This window comes from Protopterus annectens, chromosome 8.part0, assembly GCF_019279795.1.
Source record: "Protopterus annectens isolate FY-2018-M chromosome 8.part0, PAN1.0, whole genome shotgun sequence".
NCBI lineage: Eukaryota > Metazoa > Chordata > Ceratodontiformes > Protopteridae > Protopterus > Protopterus annectens.
Window position 1 is genome coordinate 1,036,873,722 of NC_056741.1, and position 23,011 is coordinate 1,036,896,732.

At 39.1% G+C, this 23,011-nt stretch overlaps 1 protein-coding gene across 2 annotated transcripts in view; it reads right to left on the reverse strand.

Annotated features, from left to right (window-relative positions):
- Positions 1 to 23,011, reverse strand: part of LOC122809207 (chloride channel protein ClC-Kb-like) — a 1,320,353-nt gene that overhangs the window by 220,375 nt on the left and 1,076,967 nt on the right. For both annotated transcript variants that reach the window (XM_044080518.1, XM_044080517.1), the window contains one exon: positions 22,675 to 22,761. In XM_044080518.1, the coding sequence (XP_043936453.1) occupies positions 22,675 to 22,761 (87 nt within the window). The remainder of the gene's footprint in view (positions 1 to 22,674; positions 22,762 to 23,011) is intronic.

Sequence of the window (23,011 nt, forward strand, 5' to 3'; positions counted from 1 at the left end):
TAAAGAAAAGGAAATGGTAAAACAAAAGCAAATGCAATGACAATTTAAAGATGGAAAACAGAGAAATCATTAAATGATACAAAAGGTGCATGTATAATTGGCACAGAAAAGAGACAGCATTATAAAGGATATAAAGGATAGTGCAGATAAGGTGGTAGACAGTATTCCTACACAGCACACATCTCTTGAAAAAAATTAGCTAAATTGAAAGAGAAAGATAACAAATGCTAAGATATATACAGAAGCAGAGGTATAACGCATAGACAGCCATACAGAAAAAATCATTACACAGACAGAAAAATCCAAAACGACTTTATACCAGCTCACTACAGAAATATTCTAGATATGAAATGCATTTCTCTACCTTTAGCAAAAGGCAAGTACCCCTGGCTAAAGGAAACTAAGAACAATGCAACTGTAAAAAACCTCAGAACTCTATATTTGGTAATTATCTAAACATGTTACATCAATCATTGTTAACAGTTCGTAGTAACCTTTTCAGGTAATTACTATTTTGCACACTGATACAAAATGCACTATGAGAGCAATTACATCCTTAAGTATTTCAGTGCAGATGTTGGTTCAACCATATTATCATGATCATTGCTGACAGCTTTGAAAGTGGTAATGGCTATCTTACAATCGTTGAATCCAGTTTCAGTGAGCAACTTGAATTTATTTTTTAATGGTTAGTCAAAAAGTAATAAGCTTGTCTTCTTCAGAGCAGTGTTCACAACATTCCTATCGTCCTGCAGGTTGTGTGAGATCATTCTGCATCATTAGTATTAAATTTTACTTTTGTCCACTGTCATATGCCCGTGAGCTCAATAAAGACAAATCCTGGATAAGTTTACATTCCCCACTTTAAATGTAAATCATATACTCACTCTGATTGAAAGCTGAACATCATGCATCCTGCCAAACTGTCATTGTGAAAGTTTGTATGATTCTGCATTTGGTAACTATGCATAAATGTTGATATGTTAGCTCACACTTGAGAAGATCTTAATAAATGTAATAAAACATTCTGGGAATTCTATATGAATATTTTGGTACAAATTGTATCTAATATTGTTATTTTACCTCAAAAAGTTTAACTGTAGCTCATTTGTGACAATGTATTGCCCACATTCTTACGGTCTGTGTACATATATACACTGATATATATATATATATATATATATATATATATATATATATATAGAGAGAGAGAGAGAGAGAGAGAGTTTTGAGAGTGATACCTTTCCACTTTTAATAAGTCCCCTGTTCTGAAGAAATATATTTACTTCTGATATTGCGCCTACTCATGTCAGATATATTCAAGTCAAGCACTGCCTTTTTTTACCTAAAATAGAGGTTGCATCCATATTTACCCCAATGGAATCTAAATGTAAGACAGCATACCAGACTAAATACTAATCATTCATGCCTGTCTGTAACAGACAGGCAGTATCTCAAGTCCCCATGGCACTTAAATAAAAATAGAAAAGAAAAATGAAGACTTTTTTATTGTTAACATGGGCTAATGTTTTGATTAATGCACAAGTTGCTTTGACTGGCCACAGGACCTGGACTAGCTTTAACTTTGAGACTAGCAGTAGATAAAACTTTCAAGAACCAGGTGGCATTGTTCAAAACAGTAACAAAGTAGAGACAATATATTTGCATGTAATGATATTATTTACATATGAACAATTAAGTTAGTCTTTCAGTCAGTGGACATTTCTTAAAAAGTATGTGTTTAGAAGAAAGATGTGACTACAGCATGAGCATTAAAGACTAGCCATTGTCAATGGAAGCAAGAACATTTGGTGTCCTTGAAGAGTTGTCCTTTAGTTTGGTTCTAAATAACTGAAGTGTCCTTTGCTGACTCACTTCTCAAAGTAATTGATTGGTCACAGCTGGGCCTCATCTACAGAGAGCTCTTTCTCCTGTGAATGTTTTAAAATGAGGTCTAATGAGGGTAATGCTATCTTCCTGGCTGTTTATAAATGTTTAGGTAAGCTCTATGATTTTCAGTTTTGTTTTCATAGGGGACAGTGCTCCATTTTTAACAGACTGCAGTTTTAACAGCTAAAAAGAAATGTGGCTTTATCATTTATAGGTGGCCAGTTACACCACTGTAGAAGGTGGGAGTGATGAGTATGGGGTTCTGCAAGAACAAATCTGCAGATTTTGTTTATAGCGGTTTGTATTTTAGAAATGTTTTAATTGGAAGGTGAGGTTACAACAGGAAGCTGGAATTTGATTTTGATGATAAGCATGTTTTTAGCTAAAGCATTGCTATAAGCCTGAGGAAGAGTGACATTTTACAGCATAGTTTTACACCATAGTTTTAGTTGGAGTAATATTTTATTAATAATATTGTTAGTATTTTTGGCCAATGAAAGAGAATGCTCCTATGTTATCCCAGGTACTTCTATTCTATTCTATTACAAGTGGTACTGGGTTGCCATATGTATCAGTGATAATTAGATTTGGGGATTTAGGGAATTTTTAAGAAGTGTCAAATGTCATGATGTTAGACTTTAGGGGAATGATTAGGAGCATCTTTTTATTTGTTCAGTGGCATAAATCTGTAAAGCGAGATTGTAATTTCCCGTTGAAGACTCAAGATGTTCTTAGATGATTCATGTGGTAAGATATCATCTGGATAATGGATGAAGTTGAGATGGACAAGTCAGTGGCTATATCATTGATGAATAGGGAAAATTACAACAGAACAAGGATGGATCATTGTGGAACTCCCTACAGTCAACAGACCTGTTCCTAGATGTACATGAATGTTCTGTTTTGGAGTTAACTTTTAAACCATCCTATTTTATTTTGGCCAAAACTGAATTTGCTAAGTTTGAAAAGGAGCAGATAATGGTTTAATATTTCAAATGCCCTTCTCATAACAATGAACTCAGTTAGTTTTCAGTTGTTCATATTGTGGCTGATGGTATCTGTGGTTGTGCATAATGCTGTTGTGGTACTGAAAGAATTTCTGAAACTATGTTATTTATTACAAAGAAGACCACTGTTTAAGTGATTTCCAGAGTTGTTTGTTTATATATTTTTTTCAAAGATTTTTCTTGAAGAGCACATGTTTGTTACAGGGCTGCAGACCTTAGGGTTTGATTTTTTGGGAAGGAGAATGATGTGTAGAATATTAAAGGCTATGAATAAAACAGAAGTGGTTAATGAGAGTTTGAATATATAAATGAGAACTGCTGCTATGAAGGATGTTGACATTTTGATGAATGTAGAGCTAGCATTTGTATTTATGTTGAGATAGGTTGTTTGACTTATTTAACAGTGAATTGTCTAAAGTAAAATGTGCTGTAAGCTGCTAAGGTATATAATTGGGAGGACCGATTTTGAGAGACTTGTGTTGTATTGTCACTTGGTTGGGTGGTCTGAATATTGTTTGTAGTCTTTGGTTAGGTCGTTATTAGTGTCTATTAGGAAGTAACAATAGTCTTTAAAAATGTAAGGCTTCCTGTTGCCTTATTGGCTGTTTGTGTAGTACAGTCAGTAGTATTGCCTGCTAAAGGTTTCATCTCTTCCCAGAAGTCTTTGGACTGGAGGCTAGTACAGTCTGTCAGAATCTAAGGAATGAGGTCTCTGCAGCATTGCTAGCAGTTCAGGCTCTTTTCTTAAGGTGATTGTATCTTTCTTGAAACTGGTAGCTTGGGGGTTGCTGTTTCCATTTATTCTCTGCTGAATCCTTGGATATAAATAGTTGTTTAGTTGCTGTGAATGGCAAAGGCATTTCTGCCCACTTAACCTCTTTTTTACAAATAGGAAGACAGAGTGTTGAATTTGACTCGAAGTTTTCATGAAGAGGGCAAAGTCTGTGTTTGGATCTGTTCAGTTGCAACTAGTGAACCAATCACTAGTTTAAAGGTTCTCATTTAGTGTAGAATAACAGGTGTGCTGTACCTTTAAGAAGCATTTCCATGATCTGTGTGTGCATATAAATACCAAGCACGTGTTAGCTTCAGTGCCATTTTGAAGGTGCAGCCAGAGTGTTAACATCTATGTGCATGACAGCTAGTGAGATATGTTAATATGGCAGACGGATTTCACAAGCCACAACCACTTGTGTTTGATCAGAATATTGCAGAGAACTGGAGAATATCTGAGCAAGAATGCAATATATTTATAGAAGTAGCTTATTCTAATAAAGATGCACGTACCAGGGCATTCATTTTGCTGAACGTAGCAGGGTCAAAAGCCATTGAAAGGGAGTGTTTATTTGTCTATGCACCAGCAGTGTATGAAGGTGAAGGAGAAATTTGTTGTGTTGTTGCTCAGGCTGAGTCAAGGGAAGACCCAGAGTGTTTGAAGCGCAAATTCAGAGAAATGTGTAAACCCCAGACTAATGTTACACTAGAGAGGCATTTGTTTTACATGAGAGATGAAATGCAAGGGGAGACTTTTGGAGCTTATATTACCGACCTGAGAAACAAAGCTAAAATGTGTAGGATTGGTGATTTAATGGATGAGTTAATAAAGGACAAACTCGTGTGTGGTATATTAATAATGCTGCTGTGAGAAAGATTTTGCTTCATAACAGTGATTTAACTCTGAGTAAAGCCAATGAGATTTGTCAGATTCATGAAGTTACAGAAAGGCACAGAAATATGCTTGCTAGTGATAAGAGCATGGTTTCAGTAGGTTCCAGAGCTAATGTAGACAGCATGCAACATGTGACAGGCAAAAGTAGGCCTAAGCACGTGGCAGCAGCAGCCCTTGTGGGACCTCTGGGTAAAACCAATAGTTTTCTAGCACATTCCAAGACCAGTTCACTTAAAGGAGCATGCTCAGTGCCAAACCAAGGGTACCTAGTGCAAAACAAATGTTCAGTACAGCATAAGAGTGAATCAGCAAAACCCAAATCATGCTTTATTGTAAACTGTTGCAATTGTGGTGCCAGCCATGAATCCAGAAGAGAAACGTACATAGCATTTGGCCAGCAATGTCACAAGTGTAAGAAATGGAACCATTTTCAAAGATTTTGTAAATCGAGTAAGCCTCACACAGTTACAAGATGATATTCCTGTTCCAGAACATATCTTGATTCCTGATACTGTTCCAGCAGATGAATCCAGTGATCCTAAGATTGAACAGTCAGCAGAGACAATCCCAGTTGCTAAACCAGATCCCAGATTTTATGTCATACAATATGGTCGCATTTCAAAGTCTAGTGTGAAATACACAGCGACATGGACATAGCTGTATATATGCATCTAGCTTTGTATAATTGCATGATGAAAATCATCTCTGTGTAAATTACATATTCATTAATATCAGCGATAATGCTTATATAACAGGTGTGCTGTACCTTTAAGAAGCATTTCCAAGATCTGTGTTTGCATATAAATACCAAGCACGTGTTAGCTTCAGTGCCATTTTGAAGGTGCAGCCAGAGTGTTAACATCTATGTGCATGACAGCTAGTTTGTTTATAAGTTACTTAACCTCATTTATGATGTGTTTGTTTACAATAAAGCTGCTTGAACAAGAACCCACGATGCTCGCATGTTTTATCCTGACCTGGCGAGTGATATTTAGTAGTTGTGTTCAGTTTCTAAGAATGGTCAGTAGAAACTGGTATGTTGTGGTTTCTTTGACACCTTTAAGGACTCAGTAGAAAGAACTGAGCAGTGATCAATTAGAATATTAGATAGTATATTGATTTATTTGCATTTCACTTTTAAGTTAGTCACAATGAGGTCAAGAATTGAGTTATTATCTGTCTGTCAGTCTTTTGGGTCTTGTAGGTTATTTGACTAGTTTTTCCAAACTGTGGAACAAAATTATTTTATTAAGAGAGTGGTAGGGAGTAGTACCAGCAGTAATATTAAAGATGTCTATAACCATTGTGTTGTGTGGTACCCCATTAATGAACACATCCTATATTAGTTGTTGTAATGTGGTTATTGAGGAGGAGGGTGGGGGTAGGTTATGCACAAATTCAAGTTGGCATGACCACCAAGACACGTTGCTATCCAATTATTCTTATTTGACTTAACTCATAACAGTTAGGCTTTGTGAAGGGCAGAGAATGTCTATTGATTCTAGTAAACATCTTTAAAGAGTTACAGAGGCTATAGACAGTGACAATGTGGTAGCCTAAAATGGTACAGTAAAAAACAACCCCTGCATGTATGGCAATTGCACGGCTTGAATTCCAACTAGAAAAACAGCAAAGTAAGCCAGCAAACTGTGATGCTGAACAATTTCAGTATTTAATATATGTCAGCAAAAGAAAAAAGGAAAAAATAGACCTGTTTCGGCTATTATAGTTGCATAGCCTTCCTCAGTGTTAAAGAAATAGAAAAAACAGATTCCTTTTATGCATGACATCAACCACAAAAGACAAACTGATTGGTCAAATTATAAGTGCTCATTGAGACCTGGTGGAAAACATCCACCCAATTTAATTATCCACTTCTTTTCTTTGGCATCAAAAATATTGTGCCATCCTGCTTTATTCAATCTGTTGCCCTCAATTTTATCTATTATCATGAATCTAAAAGAAACTGTAGAATGTACTTATTTGGCCACATGCAGTTGCTCAGCATTCTATGTGGGCCAGACTTCAAGACCACTGAGAATAAGAGTATCTGAACATATTAGTGACATGAGGATAATGAAGCCCACTAGTGCACTATACAAACATTTCTTAGTACATTCTACAGCTTCTTTTAGATTCATGATAATAGATAAAATTGAGGGCAACAGATTAAATAAAGCAGAATGGCACAATATTCTTGATGCCAAAGAAAAGAAGTGAATAATTAAATTGGGTGGACTTTTTCCACCTGGTCTCAATGAGCACTTATAATTTGACCAATCAGTTTGTCTTTTATGGTTGATGTCATGCATAAAAGGAATCTGTTTTTTGTATTTCTTCAACACTGAGGAAGGCTACGTAACTATAATAGCCAAAACTGGTCTGTTTTTTTCCTTTTTTCGGTGCTTACGTATTAGCGCAACCAGATTTTCGCAGTTGCGGTAATATGAATGTTGGCATGAAAACGACTGTGGTAATTAGTGCCACTTGTTATTTTACATCTTTACTTACAACAAATAGGTTTAGCTTACATTCAGGAAGATAAAACAATGTGTGAAAGTCTTCTTCCTGTTTTGCGTGCTTTACACACACACGGTTTAATTTCCTGGGCTGCTGTGTATGTTACTGTCGAAAGGAATGCTTTTCTCTTATCAAGGTGGAATGCTGAAAAGAAAAACATGGGGAGACCTGGAGAAATGCTTTTTGGTAGACTATTTATAAAAAATTTACAAACAGACTTGAAAGGAGGAAAACTTTTTTTTTTTTTTTTTTAAGAATAGAAGCTTGCAATAACAGTAAAAGATTTGCCAAACTGATGATATTGCATTATGCTGACATGTAGGGTAGTTTGGTATGTGAGAAGTTGACAGTGGTGCTTTGGCTACTTGTAATTGTGATAGTGCTATCCTCGGACAAACGGAGATTGTGTTTCAATGGTTACGGCTAAAAAATATGTGGATTTCTCATTCGCTGTTGTACTGTTTCTGTGTGTGTGGAGAGAAAGTTGTCAGCAATTGTAGTCGCATCTTCCTGAATGTAAGCCAGACTTATCTGTTGTAAGTAAAGACATAAAGTAACAAGTTACGCTAATTCCCATACTCGTTTTCAAGCCAGCATGCGGTTAAACATTACTTTTTCCATGTTTAATCGATAATCCTGCCTCAAAAAAATTTCAGTGTGAAAGAAAACAGTTAATGTGACATTTTCAAGTCAGTATTGGTAAAATGTACACATCTGGAAGCAACCAATATTATCGCAAAAATCTGGTTGCGATAATACGTAAGTACCCTTTTTTCTTTTGCTAATATATATTAAATACTGAAATTGTTCAGCATCACAGTTTGCTGGCTTACTTTGCTGTAGCCAAAAATGGCCAAAGCCTTCAACACCATTCCTCATTATAATAATGTAAAGAAGTTGAATGCTTTACATATGACCCATGTGGGGTAAGATGGCTAATAAACTGGCTGAAAGGCAGAACCTGTACAGGTTGATTTGCAAGTATCTCATGAGAAAGTTTGAAAGATAGCAGCAGTGTCCCTCAGGGTTCTGTGCTGGGACCATTCCTTTTTGGCCTTTATTTCAGAAATCTCCAAAAGAGAGACAAGAACTCTGGCTAACAAGGTGTACAGACAGCTGCAAACTGGGATTTGTTTTAAGTCATCCTCTGATACCCAAACCTTCCAGAACAATATCTCCCTAGTAAACGTTTGGTGCACTATAATGGTCTGCAATCTAAATGCTAAAAAGTGTAGCATGGTCATTTTTGTTAGGCAGCCCCTCCCCCCTCATCATACTGTATAGACAAAATGCCTCTACACAATGAAAATGTAGTCAGAGACCTAGGAACTTGGGCTGATAATGCCATCTTTTTTAACCATCATGTTACAGTGGTTATCAGGGTCAGGAAATTCTTTTATTTAACACAGTAATTACCAAAGGAATATTTTCAATGATTAAAAAGTTAATCATATCCTTATACTCAGCATTGATCAGGCCAATTATTGAGTTCAATGTCCTGTTTGGGGTATCTCAATAAATATATCAAACAATTAGAAAGACCCAAAAAGTTCCTAAACAAATGGATCACAGGACAAAAGCACCTGATCTATCAAGACAGACCCATAGATCCATCCTTTAATTCAGTGATTTTGATGAGAAATCTCTGTCTTGCTTAATGCACTATTAGAAGTTTTGTATCTCTACAAGTTCAATGGCTCTACCAATACTTGATCTAGGAATGTCAGTCTTCACAAACAGATAAATAAAAAAAATATGGAGGCATAGGTTGATAACTCAGCACTTTCCAAACTTCTGAATAAACTTCTCATGCATGTTAAGCAATACAGCTCACTCTCTTCCTTTAAACATAGTATAATTGACTGGATGGCTATCCACAAATTTACTCTGTGCATTGTCTGCTATGGCCCTACTGAAGAAAGGAGGTACAACCTGATAGAGAGTAATGGCAGGGCACTAAATGTTCATTAGACTCAATAGCTTTGGAATATCAAAGAATTAATAATGGGTTGAAACCTTTGTTCACTTGACAATAAATTCTCTTGGCACTTGAATTTGCTTATTTGTGCTCAGTACTTGTTCAGAACTTATTGTTAGCACTAAATAAGCTACAAATTACTACAGCACTCATCCTTTCTCTTTATCTAGAGGAAAACAGTTTTTGTACTTACTTTCCTCACTATCTTAGAGAAAAACATCTCTTATACTCACTTTCTTCACTTGTCTTGAGGAAAGTAGTTTTTTATTCAGGCATGTCCAAGGGTCAGCTCCCAGTGTTCTCTCCTGTCTATCTGATTAATCTGGGCATCTTGAGGCAATGCAGCAATTGCCTCATGTACACAGACAACCCTCTCCTCCTACCACCCAACACCACAACCTGTGAGAGATGCACTTATCTAGCCAAACTGGAGGTAAATCTCTCTCCAACCAAGACTGAACTTAACAGTCAAGAGGAGAAGGTAAACACTTGCACCACACCACACTCATCACATAGTCCCACTAAACCTACACCACCAAAATCCACACACAGAAACACAAAAATGTTTGCAGAGGCTCGCAATAATAATCTGCTCAAGCAACAGAGACTTCCAAAGCAGAAATGCAAGCAACCTCCACCCCCCAACACAACCCAAATGACACATAGCCCACAGACTCAGTGTGCCAATAAACCACAGCCTATAAGGCAAACCAACGTACCCAACACACTAGTCATAGGTGACTCTATAGTCACACACACTGATGTCCCACTCACCAGGCTAAACAAGGAGAAGGTTACTGTCAGCTGCCTGTTGGGTGCCAGGATCTGCCACATAACCCACGCATTCAGGTCACTCCACAACAAGTACAAAATTGACTCTGTCATTGTCCATGTTGGTGTGAATGACCTGAGATGTACCTCCCTGGACTACATGAAAAGAGACATGGAAGAGCTCTCCGATCTTGTAGCCCAGGCAGGTATGACCATAGCCCTGAGTATTATCCTGCCATCGCCCAGAATTATACCGCAGTACAAGGACAAAATGATTGACTTCAACAATTGGCTAAGCTTCTGGTGTCATACTAAGGGGATCCAGTATCTGTCTGCCTGGGACGACTTGGTCAACACACCACGATGCTTTGCAAGAGATGGCCTGCACCTGTCACCCCTGGGATTCCAGATACTGGCTAAGGCTCTTGCCGCCCCTATAATGCCTTTTTTAGGCAAGGTTCAAATGACAAATTTACCACCTTAACAGGAACAGGCAAGCAAAAACTGAGGGTAATGCTACTCAATGCTAGAAGTCTAAATCTCAAAATGCACTTGCTCAAGGCACTCCTTAAAATGGAGAATATCGATATCTGTGCAGTGACTGAGACCTGGTTCAAGGCTCTAGAGAGCACCCCTGCATTACCAGGCTATAATTCATATCACATGTTTCGACCATCTAACCTGAGCCAGAACACCAAAGGTGGAGGTATGTCCATATTCATTAAGGATATCCACACCTCCTGGCTAGTTGCGCAGCATAATGCATCCGAGGTTATCCAAGTGCAACTAACTCTAGGCAAAACTGCAATCCAAATTGTAGCTTGCTACAGATCCCCCACCATGTCTCAGGATTCCCACTCCTCTTTTCTTGATATACTGGAAAATATTAGGGTTCATCCAAACACCCTAATAACGGGCGATTTCAACTACTTCACCATTAACTGGGAAAACTACTCATGTACCAACTCTTTTGCTCAACACTTTCTGGAATTCATAAATTCCAATGCCCTGGATCAACTTATCCACACCCCCACCAGGGGCAACAGTATCCTAGACCTAGTCATTACCAACATGAGTGACTGGTGTTCCACACCTGAAATCAACTCCTCATTGGTCAGATCCAACCATAAGCTAATCACCCTAGATATCCGCATCCCACCCCCACTCACCATTAAGGAAACCATGGTAAAACATTTCTCCAAAGCCAACTTCATGCTTCTTAAGACAGAAGTGGCGAACTTCATGACACCCATGCAAATGGACAATACAGTTACGACTGCTGAATCCTACACAAATGCACTATATAAGCACTTACACGAGTGCATGGATCATGCTATCCCAAACAGAACCAAGACCCTATCCACCAAAAAAAGGAAGCCAATCTGGTGGTCCCCTGCCATAAACAAACTCTACAACAAAAGGAAGAAACTGTTGCAAAAGAGAGCAAAATTGCATGAGTGGAGGAGCTGCCTGATCAGCCTCAGTAAGAAGCTAAGATCCCTTATAAGATCCTCTAAAGCTAGCTACGAAAACAAAATTACCACTGATTCTAAGGGCAACCACAAAGCATTCTATAGCTATGTCAAGAATCTCAATGGCAACACCCAGATCTGCTCTGAGTTACAGCACAATGGCATGAAAATTACAGAACCAACTGATATTGCCAACATCCTGGCAGACTGGTTCAGTGCTAACTTTACCCCCTCTTACCCACTATAGGGCCCATATCTATACAGGAAGAATGCAGAGTCCCTGTAATCACATTTATGCAGGTAAAAGCTGCACTCTCTAAAACTAAAATCACAGCATCCATGGGACCAGACAACATCCCAGGCTGCGTTTTACACAAACTTCAGAACAAACCGGCTACCCACCTAAGCACCATGTTCAATCATAGTCTCATGTCAGGCTTTGTGCCCACTGAATGGTGCACAGCAACAGTTATCCCAGTCCACAAAGGGGGAGACACCACTGATCCTGGGAACTATCACCTTATTAGCCTGATAAGCCTGGTCTGCAAGGCCATGGAACGTATCATCATGGAACTCATAAACAAAGACATTGGTAACCTCCAAACTCTGGACCCCAACCAGTTCAGGTTTGTAAAAGGCAGATCATGCCTTCTGAACCTAATCAACTTCTTTGAGACAGTCACCAAAGACGTGAATGAGGGTAAGGTGGTTCACACAGCTTATTTTGACCTTGCCAAAGCTTTTGACACCATCCCCCATTCTGGAATTATAGCTAAACTCACTAAACTAGGTATAAATCCCTACGTCACAAGATGGATTGCCAAGTGGCTCACTGACAGAACCCACACTGTAAAAGTTGCAGACTACAAATCTGACTTCAAACCAGTGACAAGTGGAGTACCGCAGGGTTCATTCCTGGGACCTCTCCTGTTTGGTATCTATTTCTCTGAAGTACAGGCTAACACAGAAGGCCTCCGACTAATGAAGTTTACAGATGACTGCAAACTAGGAGCCATAGTCGAGTCCTCAAATGATATGGACATCCTACAGAAGGGCCTCTATGAGACAGATGCCTGGTGTCAGAGGCATGGCCTCAAGCTCAATGCCAAAAAGTGCATTGCCATCCCCTTTGGTAAAAATTCTGTACCCATGAACTACCACATAAACAGCAGTCTACTTAATGCTGAATGTGTGATAAGAGACCTTGGGACCCAGGTGGACAGTAGTCTCTCCTTTGATAATCACATTGCCACAGTAGTCAGGAAGTCCTTCTATGTGGCACACCTCATCACAAAAGGGTTCTGATCCAGGGAAAACAGAGGTCATTGTTCTCCTGTACTCGGTACTCATTAGACCCATTATAGAGTACAATGCCCCTTTTGGAATGTACCTCACAAGACATCTGCAGCAGCTGGAAAGACCACAGAAGTACCTCACAAAGAGGATTACTGGCCTCAAACAGATGTCCTACACTCACCGTCTCAAAAAACTCCAGCTTTACTCTGTAGCATATCGCCTTCTCTGAGGAGATCTCTACCTAACATATAAAGCTATGTTAAACCCAGAGCTGTTGGACATGCTACACCTTAAGAAATAACAATCCCACCGAGCTACACACTCTAGGGACATAAACCTTGTCACCACAATAAACAGGACATGCTGGAGGGTAGATTCCTGTCCCAGAGAATTCCTATACTCTGGAACAAGCTACCCATCTATGTCAAGCAAGGTTCCTCATTAGCACTCTTCAAGAAAAATCTTGATGAGTGGATGGGAAATAGGAAATACACCCTGGGGATTACTTCTGTGGCTCTGCTCGACAGAGGCACAGGAAATTAACTTGCTTGGGTGGCATAAGCCAGGGAACGTCATTGGTTAGGCTTAATTAGGCCCTTGGGCCGATAGCCTAGCACCTACCTATGAACCTATGAACCTATGAACTTGAATAGCTGAAGGATTGCTTTAATCACAGTTTAATCATGGATGTTTTTCCATCTTTCTCACTAGATGGAAGAGACAATTTTTGGGAAAAAGTACTTAAGTGAAATTTAAATTCTAGGAGCAAATTATAACTTTGCCTATCATATTTGTGCAGATCAGAAAAGGATATCCTTCTCTATTACATATAATTTGAGCATATTTATAGAGTCTAAAAGTAACAAAGGTAATTCTGGATAAGCTGCTTACCCAGCTTCCTGAAAGTACTTGATTTCATTAAGTTAGAGGACTGTTATCAAACTTATTTTCTTATTTTAAAATATCTCAACAGATTTTTAATGAAATCATATAGTGGTTGGAAAAAAAACTGCTGGACATGTTACACATCCTTCCCTAAGCTTGATTATGATGTTTCATTTCATATGAGTTTAATATTAGATTTGTCCTACTTGTTTTTTCTCATTTGTAATACATGTATGTTATTTTTAATCATTGAGAAACTATAGTTGTGATAGGAACTTGCCATGCTTGCAGATGTTCAAGTAGGTCATTGTTGCAGTACCAAGTCTTTGGAATTCCTGCTTGCAAAAGCCCAAGTTTGGCCCAGATACCATGGAATTTAATTATCCCCCAGTTGGCAGATACCCCTCCACCTAACATCAGGATGTCAGTTGTATGAAGGGCTCATCAGTCAGTGTCATCTTCAGGTCTTTCTTGCCCAGGGACCAAGGGCCTATCTGTCATGAAAGCTCACGTGACCAATTCTGCACTAGAGAAATGGCTGGGGGTAGCAGAGGAGGAAGGAAGGGGCAGGGTGATAGAAAGGGAGTCCAGCAAAGTCCAGCAAAGTACCTGAATAAAGTCCAGCAAAGTACCTGAATAAAAAAGGAGGGGTATATGGTACTAAAAGGGTATTAACAGCAGTGATCTACTTAAACATGTACAATAAAGGTAAGTTCATAACACAGTCATACCATGTTTTAAGTAGTCAGTGTTGCAGTCCTTAGTTCTGGAAGACTCCCAAAGTTAGTTTTAAGTGGGTGGATGGCAAGAGTTGAGAACAGAGAAGTTAGGGCTCAGTATAATGGTAGAGGCAAAGCCAGCTTCAGCTCTACAGATAACCCCAAGGTTGTAATGTTTGTTGAAGGTGTGCACAGAAGACTAAGTAGCTACTTCCAGTATAGATTGAGTTAATACCCCTTTTAAAAAGGTTATGATGGTTACTTCTGCCCTGGTAGATTTAACCTTAAAGGGCAAAGACATTTGCTTTCCATAGTGATGGTAGCAGAAAGAAATGCAGTTGGCAAATCATTTTTGATGTGATGTGCTTACCCACAAGTCTCCCTTCCTTACCCAATGCAAATGAAGCCAATAGCTTGTCTTTCCTGTTAGAAAATTTGGTTATATGCAAGTAGAATATCAGTTGTATGTATACATCCAAATAATGGTGGATTCTTTCTCCCTTGTTTGTAGGTTTCTGAAGGTGACCAATTCTTTCTGAAAAATCAGGAAAGGCTCCTTTCACATGAGTGTCTGCAGTTCAGAAATGTGTCTAGATGAAGCAAATCTAGGAAGAGAGTGGTTTCCAAGTAAGTATTTTGATGGGATCAGGAAAGCTGGCTTGAAGGGGTGGTGATCACAGAGTGAGCTTCTGTAAAAGCAAAGTTAAAGTCTCAAGTAAGGATGGGCTGTTTCCTGGGAGGTCTGAGAAATAAGGTTTTCTTGAGAAACTCCCTAATGTGAGGATAAAAAGTAGGTGGAAGGGGGGGGGGGGTCATGTGCAGGCATGCAGATTAGCCAAAGCATGTACCTTGAGGGAGGAATAGAACAAGCCTTCATTGTGCAGTGAGGATACATACTCCAGAATTTGTGCTAAACTCTTAGAAAATAAATCTCTTTTGTTACTAACTTTTAAAACTTACCAAAATAAGACTTCCTAGTTGTTGGGTTTCTAGCTTCTCTCAGAATAGAGATCACATCTTCGGTGAATAGATGCCTACCAGGGATAAAGAACAAATTATCTGACCTGTGAGGTTTAATGTTTTGAAATATGGATGAATGACAGACTTTTTTTATTTTGGGATGTAGGTGCATATACACGCAAACACAAGGACAAGGGTCTGATTCTACCCCCACTGAGGGAGTGCAGGAAGGAGAACCAGTGTTGTCTGGGGCAGTATAATGCAATCATGACCAACTATGGCCCATCATCTCTGATTTTCTGAAGTACTCTGGGGATAAGGGGTGAAAGAAGGAAGATATAAAGAAATACTCTTCTCCAACAGAAGGAAAATGTGTCCATCTGTTAGGGAGTTCTGGGCCAGAACTTGTTCAGTTGTCTATTCTAGGTAGATGCAAAAAGGTCTTCCTCTAGCACACCCCACAGATGAACAAGATCAAGAAATATCTCTTCTTTCAACATTCATTCATTTTGGTTGAGTTACGTTTCTGTTCAGATTGTCTGGTAGGAGTGTCTCCTACTCTGGGATATAGGTGGCAATAGGTGATAGCTGTAGTTCTTGAACCAAATCCACACCTCTCAATTGTCCAGATATTCACAGAATCTCCTTATTTTTGTCTCATATTTTTTGGTCTGTTCCTCATAAATTCTGCAGTTTTCTGGCACAATCACAGAAGACTTAGCTCACTAACTAATAATGGATGTTCATTTGAATTTCAGACTTCATATCCTCAGAAAAAGCATACTAACGCAAATTCTGTTATTCTAGAAACTTTCTAATTTTTATAAGAGCAATATTTAAAATGTGTCCCTATTTTTAGGCCTTTGCCCCCCCCCCCCCAATTATTTTAGGCTTTGTCCAGATTTTCTGTGCAAAGAGATTGAGAGGTATGATCTCCAATTCCACTGTGAGTCTTCACAGATGGTAGATGGTAAGAATGGGTATCCCCCTGATTGTTTACATAACACTTCACCATGGTGTCATCTGTCAGGATTTTTAAGGGTCATGGTTTCAGTTTGTTTTTGAAGACTGTCATGGCTAGAATGACTACTTTCATTTCCTTTATGTTTATGTGCTGGTTTCCCATGCACCTCTCCCATGTCCCTTGCACTCTCAGATTTTCCAGCTGAACACCCCAGGGCCAAATATTAATTATCTGTGGTTAGTATTTGACAAGGCTCTTGGGTTTTAAATAGAAATCTGTTTTTTGTAACTTTCCCTTCCCTTCAAATAACTCTTTTTTGACAGGGGAGGAAGGGAATTAGAGTGTTCAGATGTGTCTAAAGGTTATTGGTGCTGGGGCCAGTAGTTTCTTTAGGAGCCATTGTAATTTTCTCATGTGGAACTTTGCTAGGGAACCATTAAAATGAACACTGGCATGGGGCTCAGATGGCGTCTCTGTTGCAGACAGATTTTGTCGAGTCAAGAAAGTACTGACCCCAGGAAGGTGACTCTTGTGGTAAGGTACAGTTGGGATTTTGGGATGTTTAGGGCTAAGTCTACCTTCTGAAAACATTCCATGGTGATTTTCATGGCTCTGTGTAGAACTCCTAGGGATGCTGTTTGATTAGGCCATTATCCATATAAGGATAGATGTGCATCCATTTGATCCTACAGAAATTTATGATGAGTGCCTGACGTTTAGTGAATATTTTTGTGCAGTAGAGAAGCCAAATCATAAGGCAGAATCTTGAAATTGCAAACCCCCATTCACTGAAGCGTAGAAGCTTTCCTTGTTCCTGTGCAATGGGAATGTGAAAGCAGGTCTCTTTCAAATCCAGAGTTACCATTCACGTCCCTGGTATGATGACAAGTAGTAGTATTTAAAGAGTGAGCATCTTGAATTTGAGTACTACTAAAATCTGTTTAGTCTGGAAATATCTAAGATGGATCTCATGATCTTTCCTTCCTTCCTTCCTCTGGACTAGAAGGAGCCTTCAGTAAAACCTTGTGCCTGCTTCCTTTGGGGGGACAAGCTGAATGGACACTTGTTGTAGGAGGTCCTGAATATGGATAGCAATAAAACGTCCTTGCTCTTTTTGGGGCTGAAGAAATCTCTAAGAAGGTGTGAATCCTCCAACACTGCAAAGAGTAGCCCTTTTCCAATAGTTTGGAATACCCATCTCCCCTGAGTGATTTATTGCCATGCTGAAAAGAACAGGGAAAGCCATCCCCCTAGATTCTGACTGGGTAAAGGAGGACAAGATTAGGGATGTGGTAGTATTTGAAAGGAAGGTGGGGGGTGTTTGAAATAGTCACAAGTGCTCCCTGCTGGGGCATGGGTCTTTAGACCACCCCTCAGATCTAGACTGGAAGTGATGTTGTCACTTTTCTGGAACTTGCCCCCCCCCCCCATGCTGCTTATATTTGTCCTGTCAGGGGAAGAGCCAAGACTGAGCAGAACAAGTTCTCTTGTATCTTTGTGGAGGGTAGAGATCTAGAACAGTCTTCATAGCTTTCCAATACTTTCTCAGGTGCAAGTTTAAAGAAAAACTCCTCGATAACAGGGGGATTAAAGAGTTCAGTTTTCACATGCTCTGAAATCGTTGACTCCTCAGCCAGGTACATCTCCCGGTCATGAACACTGCAGCTGCTGCCCTGGATGATGCACCTAGAGAATCACCACCATATTTGAGCATGTGTCTAGACACCTGAGGCCAACACTGGCCAGTTCCTGAATGTTCTGCTTGAGATTCTTATCCTGAATCCCTTCTGCCTTAGTTTTAATTTGTTCCTGTAGAGATTCAAAGTGTTTGAGCATATGAAATTACCTGCTGAGAATTCTCTTGGCCAAGGTAACAGAACTTATTGTTGTCTTATCAAATTGGGTCAGTATCCTACTGTTACTATTATTTGGCAAGGAGTTCTTGCATGCAGGCCCAAAGTTCCCTTTATTGGACTCCAGAGACACTACAGCTAAGTCTGCCACTGTGGTTATCATAAAGGTGCCTGTAGGTATCCAGCACCTGGTAGAAGTGCTCCAGCTTTCAAAGAGCAGGAGAAGAAAATCAGGTTGGAAGAGTACATTGGCAAACAAATTATCCAAGAAAACATGAACTGGGCTAATCACCAAGCCCTGCATTCAGGCAGACTCAGAAGCTTTCTGAGCTTATTCTGAACCTGGGAAAAGTCTTTAGACTACCAGATGAAGGAAAGATTCATCCTGTGCAGCATGTCCCCAAATAATAAATACTCAGAAGGCAAATCTGAGGACAAGGTATCTGCAGAATTTGAATCAAGGTATGGGGGGGAGTAGGTGTCCCACATAAACCCATTTCTCCTCATCAGAATCACAGGAATCAGAGTCCTTCTGCTGATATGCATCCCATTTTCTTTTCCCAGAGGGAGGTCCTGACACTGATTCATTTTCTAGGGAAGTCTGCTGAGGTTTTATGAAGTGTATGAATTCTTGTGCCAGTCTGACTAGGTTCTATGAGGTGATCTGGGATGCATGGGCTGTTAACACAGTGCAGGCTGTGGCATCTTCTACTGCTGTTTCATCTTAAGGGTCTTGGGCTTGGGCATAGCAGATGGTATAGCCTTGGGATGTGGATAGGTGGTCATGGCTTTGGACTGGGCCTCAGGATGAACTTCCCTGGTTACTGTTAGAAGGATTCCACCCTCACACGTCTGAAAAATAATAATAATGTTAAAAGTTGAAGCTGGTGAAGTGGCATCAGACCTGACCAATGCCCACCCAATTTTAGCTTGCAAAGACATGCTAGGGGCTGAAGACTTGTATGTGTCCATAGGAATCATGCCAGGGGACTTGAGTCAAGCAGCTGCTGATATAATGTGCTGCAAAAGTGTCTCACCTGAATAAATTATTTCATGCCAAGTTATGATTCGGACACAGGTAAAGCATCATTGACTTCCCTAAATTCCTTTTCCTTAAGGCACTTCTCTGTGTGTCTTAGGGAGTTCTGCCTGGGGACGGACAGACAACATTGCATGTATAGGCCTATCATCACTTTTGGCTTGGTATCCATTAAAGTGGTTGCCGCTATAAGTGATATGATTAAAATGAGGCAGAACTCACAGTTAAGAATGTCATGCTTGGGGCCTAATCAGAAAAGAAAATAGAAATAAAAGTTCTTGTGTAGAATTTGTTTTCCACATGAAAGGCAGTTATTAATCTTAACAGACATTAAGGAGAGGCAAACACAGGTAAAAGCTACTAAGAAGATTCTCCAGTGGAGAACTTAGCTTTGATGGTCTCTGGTCTTCAGTCCTACCGAATGTACTGACAATGTAACTGACAGCATTCTGCATCATCTGACAAGACAAGAAAGAAACAAAAATGGTGCCGGTTGATGATTCCTTTATACGACTTGAAGTTCTGACACTTGGTAGGGATGGTATCTGTCAGATGGGGGATGGGGAAACTCACTGGTATTCAAGCCAAATATGAGCTCCTTTAGGCAGGAAATCCCAAGATGCAGTACTGCAACAGAGACTATGATGAATGTCCATTATTTTAGTTGTCGTGAATGTATTCATATACTGAATTTCAGATATAATGATACCTAGTCTTCTTTTCTCTCATCTAGATAATTTAGACGTGTTAGATTGGCTACAGTGGTGCAGTGGTTAGCATTGTTGCCTCACAGCAAAAGGTTCTCTGGTTTGATTCTCAGCTAGAGCTCTTCCTGTGCAGAGTCTGCATGTCCTCCCTGCACTCAAGTGAGTTTTAAATACATGCAGGTAGGTGCATGTGTGTATGTGTGCCTTCTGTGAAGGTTGGGTGCTGGGCTGGCAACTCAACACTGTAAAAACACCACTGCCAATCAATCTGCAGACCAGTGAACTGCTGCGGTGACCCCTAACCAGGAAAAGCCAAAATATATTGCTAGTCTTTCTTGTTTTGGTTTAGAATGATTTAGTTTGCAATGATCACTAATTCATAAAAACAAGTAAAGATTTTAAATAGATACATAAATAAAAAAATTCTGCAGGATCAACATGGAACTGTAAGATCATAAGTACAATATGTCATCTTATGCCACTATGGAAATAGATCAGTGGAGATGCATCTTTTGGAAACAAGAACTTCATAAAACTTGAGACAGCAACTCGGATATATGGGAAGGTCTAAAGTCAAATTTATGGACATTATGGCAAGAATCAAGATCAGAAAAGCATAACAGAACCAGCTTCTAGTTATTCAGCCCTAATCAGCACAGGCTGATTACATCCAATGAAGTCTGAAGACTAATTGAAATGCTTGCTGTGTCTTGCATTTTTTTGACAAAATAATATTTCTAAGCTAATGCGTCTTACAATACTTCTTAGAAAGCTAATCTTTCACAAACTATAAATGTTGCAGGAGAATTTACAATACCAAAGTTAACACCTTAACATTTATTCATTCATTCATTTACTCACTCATTCAGTCATTCATTGATAACACGCTTAATCCATTAATGGGTCGTGGAGAGCCAAAGCCTGTAATGGCACCAAATGGCACAAAGCAGAGAGACTAATGCTAGATAAGCCATCTAAAATGCTAAGCGTGCATGCATGGACACACACACACACACACACACACACACACACACACACACACACACACACACACACACACACACACACACACACACACACACACACACACACACACACACACACACACACACACACACACACACTCACACACACAGACACGTGTGCATGTACACCCACACTATCACTCACTGACAAGGGGCATATACACCTATGGGAGATTTGTAAGGTCACTGATTCACATAACTTTAGAATGTGGGAGGAAATGGGAGCCCTCAACAAAAGCCCATATAAATTTTAGACGGACATATGGACACCACACATCAGAAACACTAGCTGACATCCAAACTGGAGAGTTAAGCACTATGTGGTAGCAATTTTAACCATTGCTTCAATGTGCTGAATGCCACTGATATCAAAATTCCAAGTGTACCATGACTTTATGTTTCACTTTTTAATGTAAAAATGTCATAATTTTTCTGCAGTGCAGCAAAAATATTTCCAAACTGTTATATCCCTGTAACCTTACCTGCTGAGCTCACTGTATAAGCAGTAAAGTTGCTATACAATTGTCAGCTTTCTGATGATGCCGTACAAGTCACTTCTACAAACTTTTAGACATCTTTACATAAATACTGCCTATTTCTTCACAGATATTAATGACAGCAATGATTATTTGCAAACAGCACTCAGTGTCTCATAACCCATAGCAAATGGATGATCAGTATACTAATATCTTGATTTGTTTTGAAGAAGAGTCTCAGTTGACGACTTGTTATAATGTGTGCTTCACACTCCTTTCACAACACTTATGCAGATACAAATGATTTTGATATTCATAACTATTAAAGCAATCCATTTAATAAGATCAGCTGTGAATTTCATGAAAAATAAGCTGATGTAATAAAGAGCGTCTAGAGCCAAGATAATGAGTTGAGGGCATCCTTAGAACAAGTGTTCACTCCTCACAAAGGCTATCAGATAGTGAAGCAGTACTGTTGCAAAACGACATTTAGAGGACAGGCTTTTAAAAGAACATTTTTTTTCCTATGGGAGCGACAGAAAAACAGAGTAAACACATATGCTTCCATTAGGAAAGCAAATAAACATTTGACTCAATTATGCATGTGATCAATGGCTCTAGATCTTTGCATAAACAAAACAAAATGCCACTTCTGTTCTGATAACATAACTCAAATGATATAACAGACAGACTAGGACATTTTGACAAGCTAAGAACTGTAGGGCATAAAGAATTAAAAGACAGTGAGACAGACAGACAGTCAGACTGAAAAAGTAAAAAAAAACATTATGGCAGAACTGAAGCTTTTCCGGGACTTGGGATTATAACATTTTCTCATGTAGCTACATTATTTGCTATGACCGTTTTGAAGCTACACATACTAATGCCCATCACATTATTAAGCAAAGAACCCACACCACAATCTTTACATCAACTCACTTTTTGAAGTGGTCTCCTTTATTAACAAGTCAATAAAGGGATTCCTGCAAATATGATAGGTTCCTGTCACAAGTGTACTTTCTCAGTGTTTAAGAAATAATTACATTAATAACAAATGAAAAAAAGAAATAGGACAAAAATAATATTGAACTCATATCGAATGAAAAATCATAACCAAGTTTAGGCAAGTATGTCTAACTTCTGCCACAAGGTATTCAGCATGTTACTGGCACATTTCCAAACGTAAGCTAACTATAGATGGTGATCACAATGAGACCTGAATCAGTTTTATTTCACTAGCTTCCTAAAAAGATGAGTAACTAATAGGCAAAGACTTATCAAAATAGTTTAATCTAGGCCAATGTGTGTTGATGGTTTATTTTATTTTCCATTTGGATCAAAATCAGAACTTGACAAAGCCCCCAAACATAGATTACAGTGATATATTACAGCTGGTATTTATTAATGTACCATAAACAAAAGTAAAAATCATTTGTTTCTTACCTCATTTCTTGTAACTAGACCCTCTACCTTCCCAGCTCTGGTTACGTAGATGAGATGCAGCTTAAGTAGTTCAAACATGCTGTGAGCCTGTAGAAAAAGTAAACACAGAGAGGGAGATCAGTGCTGGGATATGTTCCTACCACAATATAAAATTCATTGAAATAACCCAAGCAGAACCATTGACCATTTATAAAATATATGCACATAGCACTTGGAATCCCCATCACCTCACACTTCAAAAACTCTCACATCTCATAAGCACCTGGTTTTGCCCATGCATAACTTAAAAACATTGCTTAAGCTCTGTGGAAAGTTGAAAGGCTTATTACTTGACTAA